This window comes from Hoplias malabaricus, chromosome 11 (genome assembly GCF_029633855.1).
Source record: "Hoplias malabaricus isolate fHopMal1 chromosome 11, fHopMal1.hap1, whole genome shotgun sequence".
NCBI lineage: Eukaryota > Metazoa > Chordata > Actinopteri > Characiformes > Erythrinidae > Hoplias > Hoplias malabaricus.
In genome coordinates, this window is record NC_089810.1 from 37,839,342 (window position 1) to 37,860,188 (window position 20,847).

Genomic DNA, 20,847 nt, shown 5'->3' on the forward strand with positions numbered 1-20,847 from the left:
AGGGAGGTGGAAGGGCAGAGCGCAGAAAGAGCAGAAAGACAGGAGCGCCTCTTTCACTGGCCGTGAGGGACGAGAGTTTAATTGGCCATCGATCCATCAGTTGGACCGTCCTTTGGCTCCGGCTCCCAGTTAATGATTGACCATGACGTCACCCTGAACACACTTTCACAAACACAGGACCAGTTACCCTTGAATTTAAACACACACGGGCAAGGCATGCCTTCTCAGAAAAACAACACACCCCACACACATACTTCTCTCCCCTCAGTTTTACAGAATTAAACGCTTACCACCCCTTCCCCCTTTTGTAAACTTGGTGCTTGTTTGTCAGTATCCGTCCATGTTCAATATCATATCCACACAGATGTGTTTGTCTTTGCTGTTCAATGAACAACACGTACCTCCATTGTGTGTCCATTTTTTGAAGCTAATTTCCAATTGACACATTAGATATTTTTCATTGGACACAGACAACATATCCTTAGGTCTGAATATAGAATACTACCCTCCTCTGCATCGGTGATGGCTTACAGGCTTTTGTGTCAGTACTGAATGAGCCCCTTTATCTCCTCATGTGTTAAAGCTGCCTGTTCCTTTTGGCACACAGCCTCCAGATCCTGGAAATTCTTTGCTTGTCTATCATGACCTGCATGTTTGAGTTCTCCCAGAGGTCAGGAGAGTGTCATGGCCACTCTATAAACTTCACTTTGTCCTCCTGTAGCTACTGAAGAGTTGTTCCACTGTAGTCCACACACTCCCAACACAGCGGAGATCAACCTCCATGCTTCACACTCCTGGGTGTGCTTCTCTTCACAAGTCTTGACGACTCCTTTCCAAAGAATAGCGTTTATGGATCACGAAGATAACCTTATACTTTGGGTTCATTAATGCTTCGTTCGCATGCTGAAACAACCTGTAAGAAGCCTGTTTTGGAACAGAAGTGAGCTTTTCTTTTCATCCTGAGTGGGAGAAGACATCTTCCCCCCGCTATAGGTTTAACACGTACTGGCATCTACATCAGCCATTGGTCAACCAGCTTCCCATTAAAGCTGCTGATTGATTGCAGCCTAAAAAATGGCTAAACACAAATGAACATGAACTTAAAACAGTTGGAATTAACCTCTTTTGTAAGAACTTTCTATTCATTTAGACACAAGTTGGAAGATGATTTAGCACTGTAGGCTATTAAGGGGGTGCATTAGTCTTGGCAACCCCTGACGTGTCCCCAGTGGCCTTTTCTAAAATCTAATGTGGTCACTCTACCTCAAGTCATTTTGTCAAAACGACTGAGAAATACTTAGGGTCACAGACTTGCGCAATGACTGTATAAAATGTATTTCCACAGCCACTAACCCTGCTTGAAGAATATTAGTTTATTAGTAACGCCAAGTATTCATTTTCTGGCTGATACCTTGAGGTGTTACTTGAGCATTTCTAAATATTATTACTCCTTTATGAGGACATCTACAGTACAACACTCCCTTTCCTGGAACAACAGCCCCACAACATGATGCTCCCACTGCACGCATTAGTTAGGATGTGGATTTTGGATTAAAACCCAAATCCTTTACTTAGTGCAGATCATTACGACCACACAGATCTGTGTTAGTTTCATCTGACCAGAAATGCAATGTGAATTTGTGTTCTGTAGCTGGCCTCAATATCTGATTACCACAAGTACGGAATTCAAAACTCCTTCTCCGTTGGCAGAACACTGGTGATCCACTCCCAACATGAACACCGAATTTAAAAACAGCAATTTGATATTTGTATTTCTAAGCAGTAACTTCTACAAGAAAGGAAACAATCCAGTTAATAGGAAGTTTTTATTAGGATTAATAGGACAACCACGAAGTTACCAAATGAAGAGCACACACTGAAGCTGAGGGACTGAGCCCACAGGATCCTCACCATCTCTCACACAGGACTACGAGAGGGTCAAAGAGAAACTGAACGTTTTTGTAGTGTTATGTAGACCAGGGGTGCACATCTCCAGTCCTGGAGGGCCGGTGTCCAGCAAAGTTTGGTGATTCCTCTGCTAAAACACAACCCTTAAACCTGTCAATTAACAGATGAGTTGAATGAGGTGTGTGTGAGCAAAGGAATCACCAAACTTTACTGGACGCCGGCCCTCCAGAACTGGCGTCGTGCACCACTGATTTAGACGATTGCAGCTTTCAGAACACAAGCACGACAATGTTTAAGGGCACACTGCAAACTTGCTTTCTTCAATTGGAAATGAGCCTCGAGGGCGATAAAGTGGAAATTTCTCAAGCTTCGCCTCCATATTTGAATAGCAATGGATTTGTTTTAATTGGGAAACACTTGGAAGCAGGTCAGAGAAGCGAAGCTGAAATACTCAAGTCCAATGCTGCCTTTTAAAAATACCTCATTGGGCAGGGAAAAAAAAAAAGATTCCAACATGGCAAAAAAAGATTTCCTTGAAATGGAGCTGGTTCTGTTTCAAAAGAATTCCAATTGCCCATCTGCTCCGGCTGTAACACCCCCCCCAAAGCCCACAGTTGTGCCTTCAAATTTTGTGCCATATATCACGACGTAAACTTGCCTGAGGACAACGTAAGATGTCAGTGCATTGGAGAAATCATAGTAACACACCTTTAACATCTGGTAAACAACCTGGTTAACAACCAAGCCAATGATCAAAATGAGAAATAAATGACACAAATGAGGGGTGGGGGGGGGGGGTGGTAAAAGTCCCTGAGAGATGTTGGGGTACCCCTATGCTACAGAGGCTCACTTGCATACAACATCCAGTTGAGATAAACCTTGACTACAGACACAGATTCAGAGCACATAATGATCAGCCTGACAGTCGAGTATTCCTACCTTTTTACGGTGTATATAATATGTATACACATACTCACGTACACATGGCTGGGTTTATTCTAGAATCAGTAGGGTTTTTTTTGTTGTTGCCTTCAAATTCATGTTTTTTCCTCATTTCTGAGACTTTTCCTCATTATTAGCCGTTTGAGAGAGAAAAATATTCAAGGGGGAAAGAAAGTACAGCCACGAAGAAGAAAGACGAAAGAGTATATACGTGTTATGAGTTGGGGTAAAGAATGTTATGGTGAATACACAAAACTACAGCTTTCAAGAACATGGACTCTGCCTTTGAATACAGAGGAGGTTGGAGTTAAAAGGAGAAAAAAATAAAACCATGTATAATACGAAAGAACAAAAAGGGGTGTTCACACCATGTCCATTAGCATTAGCATAAAGTACACTTACACAAGCAGGAATGGTAGTGAAAGAAAGGATAAGAGTTGCACATAAACACTGACTGAACCTGAAAAAAAAACGAGAGGCTCACTGCTAATCACTTATTAGTGTGAACATGTCCCCCACCTTTCCCCAGTTAGGAATGCATATGGTGGAATTGGAGATGGAAGAATTAGTGGGCTAATTGAAAATGAGGCCTCATGTTATAGCGGGTAATTACACATTAACGAGGGGCAGAAATCAAAGCAAGTGTGTTTTTTCATATTCTTTGTTCATAAACATTTTTAAACTCATCTTTTAACATATTTCTCTCTCCACAGGACAGGTCTGTATTATATTTATGTTTTGAAACAGGAGCAGGAGAAAAGAAGAGTACAGAAAACAAGAGAAAGCCAATCCGGAAGTCCTCCAATTCTCTGTCTCCTCCTCTTCCTCGCCTCCATTTTGGCCATTAGCAGCGTGTTTCATAGATGCCGCTGCGGCCGATATAGCGAACCCATTTGATCACGTCGTGGTCACTGTAGTTCAGCTTCGGCTCAAACACTTTCAGGTAGCGTACCTTAAGGCCAGATGGGGCAAAGGGGACCTGGATGAGAAGAACCACAGGCAAAAAATTAAATTGTAAAGCTTTATCACACTACTTCTACCCCCCACCCCAAAAAAAAACACTGAGGTGACACACTGCTTGCTGCACCAGTCCATCACAGGACACATTCACACCTCTGCACAAGTAGCCAATCCACCTACCAGCCTCTTTGGACTGTGGGAGGAAACCCAAAGCAGACACTGAGAGAACACACTAAATCTAGTTCAGGGTGACACACACTCATGCCTATGGACAGTAGCCAATTTGGCTATCAAGGTATGTTTTTGGACCAAAAAGAAACCAGAGCACCCAGAGGAAACCCATGCAGACACAGGGAGAACACACCAAACTTCTCACAGCGAATCACCCAGAGAGTGGCTCTAATCCACGTGTATGAAACGGTGCACCAAACTGACCTCAAAGTTCATTGAAATGGGTGGACGTGCCCACTTCTTCTTATCATTGGTAGGCAGCAGCTCAATCTCAGCACTGATCTGAGATTCCTTCATACCTGCCATTCGCTTTATCCTGAAGAAACGGAGAAAAAGATCAAGCTTATTACAGCAAACTAGGGGGAAAAAAAAGGAGAGCACAAAATGAGGATTGGCCATGAGGAAGGCATAGAAATGAGACTCACTTCCAAACAATGGCATTCTCACTGGCCTTGTATTTGGCTTTTCCCTTCATACAGATCACTTGCACCCCACTGGTGTTGAGAGGGGTAGGGATACGGACCTAAAGAATAACATTATTACGATTACAACTGGGTTTTGTGTTTTTAATAGCACTCATGAGATTTTAAAAATCAGGAATCACCAATTTATGTGGAAAATTTTTTTAAATCACAGGTATTCTCTTGAACAGATTCCTCCACATTAAGCACAGCACCTCTCAATTCATTCAAATATACATTCATTATGTCTACTATATACCTTTTAGGTCAATAATAATCATCTCAAAATATTCATTCATAAAAAGGTAAATGCCTCCTTTCAAAATGAAATGAAAAACCAAATTCTTTCTCTCAGAATTTTGCAGCATGTCAATCCCCTCACGTTTAAATCTACAGTAAATTTTATATTAAGGGAAACACCTAAATGTGTAGTCCCATAAGATCAAACAGATCTGTATCTTAAACCAGACAGATTCTGATTATAATAACACTGTAAAACCAAAAATGTATTAACAGTCTCACGGCTCTTTTAAACTTGCCCAACCCGGCTCACCTCAATCTTCTGTGCCAGCAGTGAGGGTTTAAAGTTGGACTTAATGACCACCTTCACCTCCAGCTTGGTGCGACCGACCTCTCTGACCAGTGGGATAACGCGGAACGGAAGAATAATATCTTTAGTGGTGCGGTACCTAGAGAAAGGAAATACAGAGGACAGGGTTGGTTAAAAGGACTTCTGATACACGCAAGGACACTTGGCATAAACGTGTGTTTTAAAACACACACCTCATGAGCTCATACTCTCCGTCCGGTGGGATGAAGCTTATACTGCGCTCAGAGTCAAACTTGCTGAGTCGTACACATTGGTGAAAGGTGCAATCATCAATGGCTATAGACTGTTTCCCACTGCTGCAGGCACAGAGAGAAGAAACACACACACACTGAACAAAGTATATATGTGGGGTGAAAGTAACTCACACCAGTAGCTTTATATAGCTATAATATTTTTGGAGGAACATGTCTGGACTTGTATCACTTTGACCACAACAAAATCTAATTCAAAAGGTTATTTCAGCCTTGTCATTTAAGAGCATTCACTTGCATGGCATGACCAATGAGAACTGTCTGTAAATACACATACAAACTCCTCAGTGGGTTTGTCATTTTAAAGAATGTACAACATAAAACCAAAGTATCTGTATTGAAATATATGGACATGCGTTTAGAAGATATTTCTCAAAGTGAAATGCACGTGGTGACGTTAAGGTGCCCGGGGAATGTAATTTCGACAGCCATTGGCTCACCGATGCTGACTGCCAGTATTGATTAATCCATGAATCCGAATATTAGCTTAGCATAATATCAGCCAGGCCTTATTAAGCAGGTTCTGTTGTGGTCAGAGCTAGGGAAAGTGAAAGGAAACATGGCCCTAATAAAAATGTCACATATGGACAATAACTCAGTGGCCAACTCTCTCATAATAGAATTTCTGCAAGGTGTGCAAAGGAGAGCAGGGGTGGTTTGAGTTGCAGAAGGACAGGACAGATGAATTAATGAGTTCAAAAAATTGAAACCTCTCAAACAAACAAGGATGGATCTCACTCACCTTAACTAACTCTAAGTACTAACGTGTGCCATGCCATGCAAGTCAAGTTTGTCACAGATCTGTGAGTCTATTCCTACTGAGACTTTTCAATGGCATGACACAAACACAGCTGACAGATTTACACACAGTAAGACAGGACAAAATGTAGATGGTAAACCAGGTGAGGTCAGGAGTGAGAGGTACGCTACCTGCCCCCCAACTCACTGAAGTCCGGCAAAGAGAGAAAAGAGAAAACGGCACAAATAAAAAAACAAAACAAAACAGAGGATGAACAAAAGGACAAAACCACTACCACTTCCAGGAGAAACAGAAGAGAACCTAGCACTTAAGACACAAACCAACACACCCACACGGGAAAGAAAAAGAGACAATGCAGGACAAGACGGGGATCTTTGGCAACCGCACTGATATTAAAATTTAAACCAGATTTAAAATTCTATCAGTAACAGGCATTTTTTTATTAGGTTAGTAGTTATTTATTTATTTTTTTAAACTGAAAAAACAATCAGTACAAACGTGAACCTGAGAAGAAGGATAAAAAAAATCCTACATTTCTAGTGAAGTGTTTTACTTTAAAAGATTAACCCTCTGAACATAAACTGCTGAGTGGTACTGGAACATTTTTAACGCCACCATGTGGCCAGACTATGAAACGAGAAAGAACATAGATCTGAAGTACTTTTAAAGAGGTATCTCCTTATCTTCAAAATGTAAATGACGTGCACCGGAATATTTCAATAAGATGCATGTGATTTTCAAAAGTGTATCAGCCATCTGTACAAAACATATTTCTCATATTTCTGTCCATACCTACAAAACTTTAAATTGTACTCCTAACTCACATTTTATACAGGTATCTAATCTTTTAAAGACCTCACCTCTTCCCTGCATCATCAGTGGTGCCTCCTTTACCCTGCTTATCAATGACGATCTTGTCGTTCATGCCAAATTTACACTCTGGCATTCCGCTCAAATAACTCTTCATTACCACACGACCAGAGACATGGGCACTTAGCACCTGGCCTACAATAGAGAGAGAGAGACAGACAGAGACAGAGACACAGACAGACAGAGACACAGACAGACAGAGACACAGACAGACAGAGACACAGACAGACAGAGACACAGACAGACAGAGGGAGAGAGAGACACAGACAGACAGAGGGAGAGAGAGACACAGACAGACAGAGGGAGAGAGAGACACAGACAGACAGAGGGAGAGAGAGACACAGACAGACAGAGGGAGAGAGAGACACAGACAGACAGAGGGAGAGAGAGACACAGACAGACAGAGGGAGAGAGAGACACAGACAGACAGAGGGAGAGAGAGACACAGACAGACAGAGGGAGAGAGAGACACAGACAGACAGAGGGAGAGAGAGACACAGACAGACAGAGGGAGAGAGAGACACAGACAGACAGAGGGAGAGAGAGACACAGACATTATATCCATTCTACAGGCATTACAAAGACACTTTCCTCAACTTAGTGTTTTTATACATTTCATAATTTTTTTAAAAACTTTCCAGCAAACTCTCACTGCACTGATATAGTGTCTGGCAGTATAACTAACACTGTAGTATTTACAGCAGGTGTTTGGAAGCATGCGCAAATAGTTACTAAATAGGAAACCCCCAGTCTGTTATTGTCCACTAAAATCAAGACACTGACTGTATACTTGAACAAGTTTTACCTTGCGGAGACATCAGAAGATTGACACTCTCGAGAACGTCCAAGAAGAGCTCATTGCGGCGATATTTGATGCCCTCACGTCTCCAGCCAATCTGTCCAGTCACCTGACTAGTGATCTGAGACTGTTCCTCTTTTGTCTGGAGGCAAGAAAGATGGTTAGGTCAAACACCCCCACATTTTCCCCTTTGTGTTTAGTAAAACAGATTTAATACCTATATACTCACATGGTGCTAGAAAGCAGGAGTTAGAATTGGTCAGACCAGGCAGAGACGTTTGGCAAAGGAAAGGGAAAAAAAACATTATTAAAAGCATTAAATTCAAGTAGATCTGTCTGTATTCTTCTGCCCCGCCACCACCAACAACTAGAGTTTGCTTGTTTAATTTTGCACTTCATCACATACCTGGCTTTTAATGCCCTGCTGAGTGATGAAGGTCTTCAGGGCTCCGGTCTCAGAGTTCTGGGGGTAACCAAAGTCGAGGATTTCTGTAGCAGTGGAAAAATAACTAAGCCAGGCATTCAACAAAACACAGAAACCCACAGTAAACACTTGTGTCAGTGAGCATTCGTCTTAAAACACTTCACACACAGCCTGTGCTGTGGGTTCAGGCCTGAGATGTGTCGAGGTGCTGCTCTGTTTGTGCAGTATTTTCTTTAGGTTTTGATTTTCTCATCTACAAGTCATAAAAATCAAAACCTAAAAAAACAACAGCATGACAGACACTCCAACCGCTGCTTGGGGTAAATGGCTGCACTGCTGGAAGAAAAGGAACAGGAAGAGAGAAAGAACACGCAATACACCACAGTGAACACCAAACAAGTTAAGCAAACATCACGCAACTCTTACTCTGTACTCTGATGTATAAAAACTATTTTTCTTGTCAAAACTGTAAAGTAAAATGCTTAGACCAATTTAAGGCTAAAAAAAACTAGGAGAGATAAATCAATAGATAAATGACTGTGAATTTCTGTTTACCATCCAGCAGCTCGTAGATCAGCACAAAGTTATTCTTGATGTTCTCCTCACTGATCTTGCCAAAGTAAGCAGTCATTACATCACACATCTTATAAAGGAACTCGAAAACCATGGCAGCGTTGACATTCTGCTTGGTGACAGCAGCGAGCCAGATGTTGGACCTTTTTACATGGAAGAAGCTAGTGCGAGCGATATTGGTAACAGGCGAGCGAACCTGCTGCCGAGCGTGGATCACATTCACCCGAAATGCATCCACTGCGTTTCTCCTGCAGCAAAAGAACCACACACACACACAGTGAGTAAAGAAGAGGAAATAAAATGAGCACATTTTAAAATGTAATATAGAACAAAGCTGTCAAATAAGAGAGACATTGTGATGTTACCAGAGCGTGATGTTCATACTCTTGTTCATTGTGCAATATTTGATGGTGTGATTGCACAGTGTGTGTATTTATTATACACATATACACACACACACTTGTGCATGTGAATACATGTGAGAACGAGAAGTACTTACAAAGACTGACAAAAATATTTTGATTCACTGGAAAGCAGCTACTTGCAGTGCAGTTCCTAACCATGAATGAGCATGTGAGTAAGTACATATCTGAGTGTGTGAGTGAGTTACACGCCTGTACCAGGCGGTGCTTTGCATCGAAAACAAAAATAGTGTTTTAGGCATTCAAAAATAAAAACAGACTGGTAGGAAAATTAACATAGTTCAGTTTAGGCCATGTTCATATTCAGCCGAGTCAACAGTGCTTACAATACAGGAGCAAATCAAACTGTAGGCTACAGAAACAAAACAATGAGGGATGCATCAAAAATTAGTTCCGAATATAAAAATAACAGAAAGGTTAATAGTAGAATTAGTTTTATTTCCTGTCACAGCAATCAGGACTAAACTGAAGACATGAACACTGTAGAATTGGAGGGGATCCAAAGTGCATCATTGAAGCATGAACAGACAGTAAACTCTTATCAGTTATCACGTCAGCCAACGTGACTCACACCCACTGTGTCCACAGCCCAGTGAACACCTAAAATGAGACAGCACGTTCACAGTCAGCAGCACCATAAAACACATGAACACAGATTTCGTTTGATGAGTAACTGTCCCCCTAAACTTAATAACTAGCGGTGCCAACTCTAGCAGCAGTAACTGCTATAAAACTCAGCTCCTAGAAAAACAAACACCAGCATTTTGATATCTATATTTCCACTGTTAGGGGAGGGAGTGTGTTGAAGAGAAGATGCTGCAGTTTGACAGTTGCTTTGAATACTTTGGTGATTAAACAACGTCAGGATAAGCATAACCATAATTATTAATATCACAAACTGGCCAATCTCCTTGATGCATGCACTACACACTGTGCAATTTGTAAAGTATTTAGTACTGAACTTAGGGTTAGAAATAAATTGTTTTTATGGCAATCCTCAACTGGTGCAACTGCCTAGTCAGCATCTTCTTTCCCTTTACTCCTCCGTTCTTCCAGTCGTGTTCAGCTCAGCATACACTAGTGACTCATTCTTACACACACACTCTCACTTCCAGGCTCTGAGACAGGCAGTGATTTACTGACCCACTGTAACCATAGCAACCCTCTTCTGAGCAGTGTGTAACTGGGGTTTGTAATTATCTAATCGGGCTGTTCTATGAAAAATATGAAATAAAACAACGTAAAATATACATGCAATAATTATTCAACAGTGGCTCCTAGGAGGGGAAAAAAGAAAAAACCTCCAGCATTACAACACCTTCAATTTGCCCTGGTATGGAGCAGAGGGGGGTGTTTTTTGGAGACAGGATGCTGCAGTTGCCCAGCTGCAGAGCTCTATAAGGGATTCAATCAGTGCCCACTGTGAATTTAAATATATAAACACATTTAACGCGTCATTATTTAACACATTAAGAAGTCTCAAATTCCATTCTTGCTTGTGTGACACTGATTGATCACACCACTAATTTTTATGGCCAGCATTTTATTTCAGATCCAAACAGAAGAGAGTCATACACACGTCCTGTTCTGAGAGACACCTGAGGTTCTAAGAAGATCCACTGCAGTTCCAGAAGCTACTGTACATCTACTCAAAAGGAACTGGTTTTAAAGCTGTTCAGTCTACAGGAATTTAGACTATTTTACACAGCTCTGGCTCTTCTCAATGTAATCAATTCATTATAAATAATCCTACTATACCAAAACCCATATAAAGGAGATCAGTATTTCTTTCAATTAAACAAGGCACAATTTCAAATCAATAAAAACTCATCTGTTTAAGAAGATATTTAAGTCTAGGTTCAGTGTGGATGTGGTGGGGGTAAAATCAAACAAACAAAAAAACCCAAACCTGGAACAGTGTAGCGGATCACAGGGTTAGTAAAACCTCCTGTGGCTATCTTCCTTCCCTTTCACCACACCCAAACCAGACACTCCAGTCCATACATGACCCATTATGTCCTACACTTCTCATATGAATTAGATGCCGATTCTCACCCGATGTCATCACGGTAGACACGGGAGATCAGCACCTCGCCCTTGTGGTTGTAGATGAAAAGTCCTCCAATCATGGTGGCGACTTTCCTTAAACTTCACTGGCCATGGCGAGAAAACTGGAAGGAACAAGGATGACGTTAAAACACAATAACCCGAAGGGATGAGCATTAACAAGAAACCCACAATTGCCATATCAACCCAGTAAAACGGCTGCCACGTCATAACAGCGGTTACTTCAAGCACATATCTGCATTAAATCTGGAGCCTGGCAGTAAAATCAGCCTGTTTTCTGAAGCAATGCAGGGGAACACAGATGCATAAAGAAAGTACAATGTGGCTTAAGAAGAACTACATTTAAAGAGAATTTAAAATCTTATTTAAATACAAAAATGTGATATCATGATGTATTGTAGGGCGGCACGGTGGCGCAGCAGGTAGTGTCGCAGTCACACAGCTTCAGGTTCGATTCCCGCTCCCGGTGTGTTCTCCCTGTGTCTGTGTGGGTTTTCTCCAGGTGACTGTCTGTGAGGAGTGTGGTGTGTTCTCCCTGTGTCTGTGTGGGTTTTCTCCAGGTGACTGTCTGTGAGGAGTGTGGTGTGTTCTCCCTGTGTCTGTGTGGGTTTTCTCCGGGTGACTGTCTGTGAGGAGTGTGGTGTGTTCTCCCTGTGTCTGTGTGGGTTTCCTCCGGGTGACTGTCTGTGAGGAGTGTGGTGTGTTCTCCCTGTGTCTGTGTGGGTTTTCTCCAGGTGACTGTCTGTGAGGAGTGTGGCGTGTTCTCCCTGTGTCTGTGTGGGTTTTCTCCAGGTGACTGTCTGTGAGGAGTGTGGTGTGTTCTGTGTCCGCGTGGGTTTTCTCCAGGTGACTGTCTGTGAGGAGTGTGGTGTGTTCTCCCTGTGTCTGTGTGGGTTTTCTCCGGGTGACTGTCTGTGAGGAGTGTGGTGTGTTCTCCCTGTGTCTGTGTGGGTTTCCTCCGGGTGACTGTCTGTGAGGAGTGTGGTGTGTTCTCCCTGTGTCTGCATGGGTTTCGTCCGGGTGACTGTCTGTGAGGAGTGTGGTGTGTTCTCCCTGTGTCTGCGTGGGTTTCCTCCTGGTGCTTCGGTTTCCTCCCACAGTGCAAAAAAAAAAACACATGTTGGTAGGTGGATTGGTGACTCAAAAGTGTCCGTGTGAGTGTGTGTTGTCCTGTGAAGGACTCGCGCTGGATAAGGGTTACAGACAATGAATGGATGAATGAATGATGTATTGTGTCTGAAATATACCATCCAACACATTATATTTATTTATTTCCATATATATATATATATATATATATATATATATATCTATCTTTGATTGTAATCTGTGAGACAACTGAACATAGTCCTACTGGAGGTGTCAAAACACAATAGATTCTAATGATTTCTGAGATTCAGATCATTATTATGCTCTGACATAATCAACATTCATAGCTGCTTTAGACTGGCTTTTCTGAAGTGTTAGTCTATTTGTCGTATACTTACTTTTTTCTTCCTTTATTTCATGTTTTACTTTCTCCACTAGGTGTAAACAGTTTGTGTACCTCTCTGGTCTGTTTAGTAAGCTCCATGTCATACATATGCACGCAACCCAAGACAACTTCCTTGTATGTGTAAAATACTTGGTGAAATAAAGTGATTCTGAAACATCACGCTGCTAAACATGTGCCACAGCAAGACTATTCAACCATAAACCACACCCCTCACTGGTAAGATTACAATTATTTTAATAGTTGCTGCCCCCCCCCTCTTCATCTCTGTATAATAAGAGGCAGGAAAGCAAAAGCTCATCTCATGAGCCCCTCACTAATCCTCTCCTTTTAGAAGACCTAAAAATACACCTAGCAATGTTAATGCTCTTGAGGAGAGACAAACTAAATGCAAAACAAGAACACAAAGCAAAAGATATACCAACTCTATAACCATTAAATATAAACAGACCAAAAATCACGTCAATGGTCTGTCAACAGTGTCCCAGTATCAATTTACAAAGTCAAAACAGAAATGAGGCAATAACCTTGGACAGCACTTTCTTTAGCCAGTTTTAAGCTTTCCTACGGCAAGAAATTGACACACATTCCATTACATCTGAAGCACACTGTGGGTACAGATAGGCAATTGGGTAATATACTTTTAAAATTGTGGTGAATGTTATTATTGTGATATACAATATTTTTATAGCATATTGTGGAGACTATTTAACGCACAAACTCTGAACAACTATGTTTCATCAAACAGAAACAGATTGTAACAAAACCTCTATATACACCTGTATAAACAGTCAAATATCAGCTTCATAAGTATAATGACAAAATTCATAACCACAAAAATATGAGCAGGATTCAATTTACATTCCGTTTTTATGAGGATAACAGCAGATATTTAATTACAACAAATATTGCAAAATCATCTGTACAGTGGAGGCACAACTGGAATATGAAGGGAATACAATGCCTCTAAGTTTCACTTTTTTAAAAACACAGCTACATTTATGTATAAAAGATGATATACAAATAAAGACGACAATGACTATTAATACATGGACAGGGATTATGAAGCAGGGCCTAAGAGCTGAATTATCAAATTAATGTGTATGTTTATACTCTATACACACACCAAAAAAAAATAAAAATACATTATACAAACTAGTAAATGTTAAGGGCAATGTCAAAACCTTTATAAGCCCCTTAATGTATGTATATACACACTCAACCACTGATTTCAAGCAAGAATGTGAGAAATATTGATCTCATTAATTTCAATATAACAGCAGAAAATATTACAATTGCATCTTATTTTACATAATGAACAACGTACAGGGCATAGGTCATGTTTACAGCAGAGGTAGAACGTCGTGCTACTAATTTAGCATCAATAAACTAACACCCAGTTATAGATTTTGAAATATAGCTATGTAAAAGGTTCTGTAGGTTCGGGCAAATTCATAATATTACACTGAGCTGCAGCATCCAATATGTCTCCCAGCGCCACTGCGACGGACAGACACTGTTTGGTTACGGAACTAATGTACAATTTAACGATTTTCCTAGATGTAAAATACGCAGTTTAGTCTGTTTGGAAACGAAATTTAATCTAAAAGAAATGCAGTTTAGCTGAATGTGTGAGGAAACCCTGGCCTTATTGCTGTGCCACTCGAGGAAATCGGTCGCGGTTTTGGTGAAATATAACCGTTTTTACGATAATAATACACACATTTTCGTGTAATTTTGTATTCTGAAACGTAACTTAAGTTGAAATGGGATTAAAAACGTCTTGTCACTGCTGGAAATGCGACCATAAAGATACTAGCTTCTCCCTCTAATTTTCCTTTCCACCTTAAATTCTGCAGCAGTTCCATTCAGGCACCGTGAACCGCAGCACTGTTTAAGGTGGAACAAGAAATTATAAAAAAAAGAGAAGCTAAGCCCGAAAAGCCAAGTAATGATTCTGGCGCCACAAAAAGTTTAAAACAGGTTTGGCGTTTAAACAATTTTTGTTAGTATTACTAAATGTGTTATATGTGAACATATTGACACATATATTTACATCAAATATGTGCAAAAAATAACCAAGCGGTCAGCGGCTAAAGCTAAAGCTCCGCGCCCGTTAAACAACTTTAGTTCCTTTCGAAATTATACACGCGTGTTTAATTTAACAGTTATAACAGACTCACCGAAAACACCGTGAATGTGCCCAAAAAAAAGAGCACAATATGCGACTACCGTGCTGATATTGAGGAAACAGCTCCCCGGTCACACAGCGTTTCTCTCATCAAGATGTCCGACCGCTCCCCAGTCCGGGTTGCCAGATGAAAACCCACCCAATCTGGCAACCCTGTCTCTCCCAAACCTCTATTAGCTCACTGTCCTGCTGCAAAAACAACCCAGTGGCGTCAGCTGTTCACACATTATATATATATATATATATATATATATACACACTGAACAAAAATACAAACGCAACACTTTTGTTCCCATTTTTCATAAGCTGATCTCAAAGATCTAAGGGTTTTTCATTATACAGTAGGTCCTTTTCTCTCAGATATTCTTCACAAATGTGTCTAAATCTGTGTTAGTGAGCATTTCTCCTTTACCGAGATCATCCATCCATCCACCTCACAGGTGTGGAATATCAAGATGCTGTTTAGACAGCATGATTATTGCACAGGTGTGCCTTAAGGCTCAGTTATAGTCGCGCAGAACCTGAGCAAGAGATGTGGGCGTTTATACTTGACGCTAACGGTGGTGCAGTATTCTCCGAAAAGACAGGTGGCAGTACACTTCATAACCAATGGGAATAGATGGAATAATTGGCAGCGCGACCATGTTTTTAGACAAAGCGCGCGCTTTAAATGCCGTCAAAACCCTGCCCCTCACATAGCACTGCGTGAGGAAAGTGGCAGTCACACCAGATACTGATATATATCATCATCACTGTCCTAAGAAAAAGAGGACACTCTGGTCACCGCCAAACGGTTCCATCTTTAGTTCATGAACTGGAATGTGAAATATGGCTGAACTAACAACAGACGGTGTAGTGGCACCACCTTAAGGTTTCTCTGTGAAATACGGCTGAATTAACGGTTCCTGCTCGCGCATGCGCGTTTCCACGTTAGGTGTCAGTCAGTCAGTCAGCGCAAATGCCTGTTCTAGGTCGGCCCGGTAGGCGGTCCAGCAAAAACATGTATGCATCTCCATAACGGTAACTTTAAAGTAAAAGAAAACCCGTTCTTAAGTTTCAGTGGAACCTAATGTAAAATGATTTTATTCAGTCATTTTGGAACATTTCTGTTGGTCCATCAAGAAATTATGTGTGAAAGACAGCTGTTTTAATAACAAAATAATAAAAAATGTAATGTAGTCAATTTAAAAAATCTACAAAAATGGAGGTACATATTTTTCTTTGGTCATCGACAAATTCACATTTCCATGAAAACGTGAAAAACGTTTTTTTTTTTTGGGAACACTTTTGCAGATAGGTTGTTTTTCTCCAGTCATATGATTCAGTGAGCAATGATATATAATAAGCAATCTTCTGATAGCCTCGCTCAAAAGTAATCAGAGCTGAAAAGCCACATACAAATTCACTGTAAAGTGTTATTTATACACCCTCTGTGTATGGAAATGTACGTGTAGCTTCAAGCGATATAACCGTCACTGCCCAAATACCCCTTTGTGTCAGCTTTGTTGACATGTTTTTTGAGCAACCAGTAGAGGGCAGTTCAGAGTAAAAATCAAACATGGTGCAGACGGAGGAACTTGTAGTTCTGTGAGGCCATTAAATAACCTCTCTTCAAAACGTTCCGCCATTTCTTCTTTGTTGTGTCCATTTGGAAGTGGTCACACCTTGTACTGCCCCCATGGTCTCCAGTGGTATTGCTCGGTCCTGAAGTACAGACAGAGGGCTCCATCTGTATCATTATGTAACGCTGAGCATAAATGAGCCATAAAATATTTTAAATTAGTTTTCACCACGGAGAAATTTAAACCCAGAAACTGTTCTCTGCAGAAACTGTGAAAACCGTCTATACAGCAGACATTAGTATTGCATTTACAGGCATCAGTGTGCAGCACACAAAAGGTGCCAGTTTATCGGTTGTAATATCAGCTAAAATTCCAATATCGGACCGATAACAATAACTATATCGGCTGGCAATCACTACTATAATATATCGTGCATCACTACTATGTGGATCAGTCCACTGTATCTTATGACCAAGTTTTAGGGACACAGCATTGTGTCCCTAAAACTTAGTATAATAATAAAAATCTGAGAATAAATTAATAATTCTTAATGGTGGGGAGCATCTGAAAAACTAAACACACACTTTCGGTTGTATCCTTGAGGGTGGGTTGTATTTCTTCCTGTTGGGTAAAGCATCAGGTAACCACGGCTAGAAAACAATCAATATAACAGTGGCTAGGACTTCCAGTTGTTGTATGGCACGTTTGCACAAAGTATGCCTGGTACTGTAGTGAGATGATTGGGGCCTGAAGGTTGTGTGTTCGATTCCCGCTCCGGGTGACTGTCTGTGAGGAGTTTGGTGTGTTCTCTCTGTGTCTGCGTGGGTTTCCTCCGGGTGACTGTCTGTGAGGAGTTTGGTGTGTTCTCCCTGTGTCTGCGTGGGTTTCCTCCTGGTGCTCCGGTTTCCTCCCACAGTCCAAAAAACACATGCTGGTAGGTGGATTGGCGACTCAAAAGTGTCCATAGGTGTGAGTGTGTGAGTGAATGTGTGTGTGTGTCTGTGTTGCCCTGTGAAGGACTGGCGCCCCCTCCAGGGTGTGTTCCCGTCTTGCGCCCAATGATTCCAGGTAGGCTCTGGACCCACCGCGACCCTGAACTGGATAAGCGGTTAAAGATAATGAATAAATGAATGTGTTTTCACTTATTCTGTACTTAATCCTTTAACTATTTATAGTGTTCTCACATAAAAAAAGATAGTGTTTGTGACTATTGCACTTATGCTGTGTTTAATTCCATATTTTTCTTTCTAGGTGTTAGCACTGGCCCTGTTCTGCCAGTGTTCGGTCTCAAGAGTATTTCAGGACTTTCTACTAGCTGGGATACACACTCTGACCGAACACCAAGCACTTTTGTAAGTTGTTCTGGAAAAGAGCATCTGCTAAATGTAAAATAAATATTATAAGAGACTGGAAAAATCCTGTAAATAAATTGTAATGACTGGAAAAACATGTCTAAATCTACTCACCCCTCCTGAAAATTCAAATATATATATACATTCATGCAAAGAATTAAAAGGACTCAAGTCTTAGGCAATAAAACTATGTTTATAAATAAAAACAATTTGTTTTGGCATAAAACAGTGTACAGTGATTATTAAACTGAGCCATCTGATACTATACAGTATCCGTTTCTATTCATTACAAACTTGCAATAAATGTATTTTTGAAAGAATAATGGAGTGTTGACAGAAAATACAAAGACACATTAGACTTAGAAAAAATGAGAATGTTAATGTTATTTATAAACAAAGAGGAAGACAAGTAAAAGGTGGATTGGTTTGTGATGAGTGAGAGAGATGAGGGTAAACGTCCCTAACTTATTTGTTCATTTTCAGTTGTTCGGCTTAAGTATAACTTCGCTGTTACATCAAACTGTGTTCGTACAAATGATCAAATTATTTAATTACTTATTATAATTGATCTTTGAGCACAGGCCCCAAGCCTGCAAAAGAAAATTGTAAATTCATTACATTTACTAAAACCAATTGATTTATAACCCTCTCTTTCTCACTCTCCATTTGATTACTGACAAAGAAAAAGAAGACAAATATAAAACAATTGTCTATATTTTTCTCATGATAGTCTTTTGTTCTTATTTAAAACCATTATGAAATGATCTCACTTCATCCTTTTACACGTAAAAGAGAAGTCCCACTGAGAGAGAGAGAGAGAGAGAACCTCCCTCGTCTGTTTGTTGCTCTTCTGTGATAAAAAGGGCTTTTCTGAATGAGGTTTACAAAAATGCTGAGGGGTTAAAGCAGGATAAGTAAAAGAACACAGAACAGAAATAGTTCTTGCTCTGACCCCCCATCCCTCTATCCCCATAGTGGCAGCTTAAACCAGAGCCACTTTAAACTGCAGTCTCTGAGGGATCTCTGAGGGACAAGTGCTCCATCTAGTATTCTTCACTGAAGAAAGTACAAGCTATGGGAAACAAGAGGGATAATGTAAGGGACACTTACAGTTGTGTGCAAAAGATTTGGATGACCTTGGTCAAACTGCTGATTTTGTTTTTTTTTTTCATCAACTTCTTAAAGTAAAAATATCTTATTCCATGTAATTTTGGGGCATTTCTATTGGTCCATTCATCATAAAATTCTCACACAATGTAAAGGGCTGCTGCTGTGTTCAAATGATGTAGCGTCATTACCCCAACTTCCGGCCACATTAATTACAATATTGGAAATTTTAGCTAACTGTAAATAAATAGAAGTACTTTACTCACTCAAATCAACATTTTTCAGGAGTCAAATATGTGTAGATTAATGTCCAAGACTTGCTTGACTTTGACAGTATATATGTTTTTATATAAAGATGTTTTTGTTTAAGTAGGTGCCAATACTGCTAAGATTACTAGCGCCCGCTAACTTTGGTCACCTCCCCTGCTTGCGACAGCCAAACGAGACAGTTGGTACCACATTCAGTGGTTTTGAGAGATTCACAATGAGATTACGTTTGTCCTGTGTTGGTATCCGTACTCTACATGTAAGGATTAAAATGGCGGTAGATTTTTCCCCTCAGAGAAAAGGAAGCTAAACGCTAAGCTAACTTTTACACTGAGGTAAATATCTGTCGCGAAATGGAAATGTGTTGTGTTCCACATGCAGTTTTACACACAAAGTATCACAACACTGTTAAAGATACTTAAATATTGTTTAGATATGTGATTTCTTGCAAGACTGATGTTTAAATGCCCTACTAGGGCTTGATCTTATGTTTTATTGTTTTACCCAATGCGATTGGCAAAGAGAGAGAGCGGAATTGCACCATATACAGCAGTGGCCGGAAGTAGGGGACGGTCGGAAATAGAAGGAATACTGATAGTAAACTAAACATAAAAATAGACATACATGTTTTCTGTGCACAGCAACACTATACTCTGCATAAAAATACAGATTTTAATTCACTGGATTTAGTCTATTGTGGAAATAGGCTGGGTTGTGTGTTCTGTTTAACTGATTTACAGATAATGCAGTTTTTCTTTGTATGCCGTATACAAAGACTGGAATATATATATATATTTTTGCATGTGTCTGATAAAGGCCTTTATTAAAATGGACATTATGATATATATATAATTTAGCAGAATAAGTTAATATCTTATATTAATAAGATTAACGTATTCCACTCCAAAAATAAATAAAACATTTGTGAATTGACAACGGCTGTAAAACCTTTTGCACAAGACTGTATCAATGTTGTCTTTGTCATCTCTTACAAGGGCCAGAATCATTGTAGAGATCTCTCCTCCTCCTCTTCAGCTTCTTTAGTGTCAAAGTCCACCCTCAGAGTCCAATCTAAGCATCTGTCTTAAGGTTCTTTACTTCGGGTCCGCCTTCAGATCCTGAAAAATGTCACATAACATCTACGAAGAACTCACTGGGGTTTCCCATGGCCATGCGGAAGGACTGTCGGGAGGCTGTGAGTTCAGGGGGCACTGAGGCTAAGTCACGGCTTGGAGGCGACCCAGGGGCAGCTGTTACAGGAGGAAGAGCAGGGGGCTGAGGGGGGAGGCCTGGGGGTCCGTATGAAGTGCCTGGACTATGTGACTGGATGCTTGGACCATGTGATCGGATGCTGCGGATACTGTGTGTGCTGTGGACGCTGTGTTCGCTAGGCGGTGCTGCTGAACGCTCGCTCGGGGCCTTCTCTCGCTTCTCCGACTCACTCCCACTACCACCAGACTTTGTCTCTAATGCCCCAGGCTTAGTGCCGCTGCGGTTCGAACCACTGCTGCGACTACCTGTAAGAGAGAAATGAGGAAGAGAAAACAGAAAGCAATAGGAGAATATTACATATATAAACACAACCTTTTTATAAATCT

The 20,847-nt window shown here is 40.7% G+C and overlaps 2 protein-coding genes across 2 annotated transcripts in view; both read right to left on the minus strand.

The window, feature by feature from the left end:
- Window positions 1-1,809: 1,809 nt before the first annotated feature.
- Window positions 1,810-15,136, minus strand: ap2m1b (adaptor related protein complex 2 subunit mu 1b). Its single transcript, XM_066684927.1, has 13 exons — window positions 14,954-15,136; window positions 11,267-11,382; window positions 8,772-9,037; window positions 8,199-8,281; window positions 8,022-8,027; window positions 7,799-7,934; window positions 6,984-7,128; window positions 6,294-6,308; window positions 5,286-5,408; window positions 5,056-5,191; window positions 4,467-4,564; window positions 4,246-4,357; window positions 1,810-3,829 (listed from the first exon to the last, which is right to left on the minus strand). Exons 2-13 carry the CDS (start codon window positions 11,338-11,340, stop codon window positions 3,695-3,697), a joined length of 1,329 nt encoding a protein of 442 aa, XP_066541024.1. The 5' UTR covers window positions 11,341-11,382; window positions 14,954-15,136; the 3' UTR covers window positions 1,810-3,694.
- Window positions 15,137-18,058: 2,922 nt separating this feature from the next.
- LOC136709771 (segment polarity protein dishevelled homolog DVL-3) overlaps window positions 18,059-20,847 on the minus strand; it is a 58,406-nt gene continuing 55,617 nt past the window's right edge. Inside the window, exon 15 of the mRNA XM_066685263.1 lies at window positions 18,059-20,766. Within this exon, the coding sequence (XP_066541360.1) occupies window positions 20,378-20,766 (389 nt within the window). The 3' untranslated portion in view covers window positions 18,059-20,377. The remainder of the gene's footprint in view (window positions 20,767-20,847) is intronic.

Bases quoted from the DNA above. Each gene is read 5' to 3' on its own strand.
- ap2m1b (XM_066684927.1), bottom strand. From the start codon at position 11,340: ATGATTGGAGGACTTTTCATCTACAACCACAAGGGCGAGGTGCTGATC. The intron at 5,192-5,285 runs GTGTGTGTTTTA...TCCTTTCTCTAG, and splicing joins GGAGAGTATGAGCTCATGAG to GTACCGCACCACTAAAGATA. The intron at 4,565-5,055 runs GTGAGCCGGGTT...GTTATTCTTTAG, and splicing joins TGCTGGCACAGAAGATTGAG to GTCCGTATCCCTACCCCTCT.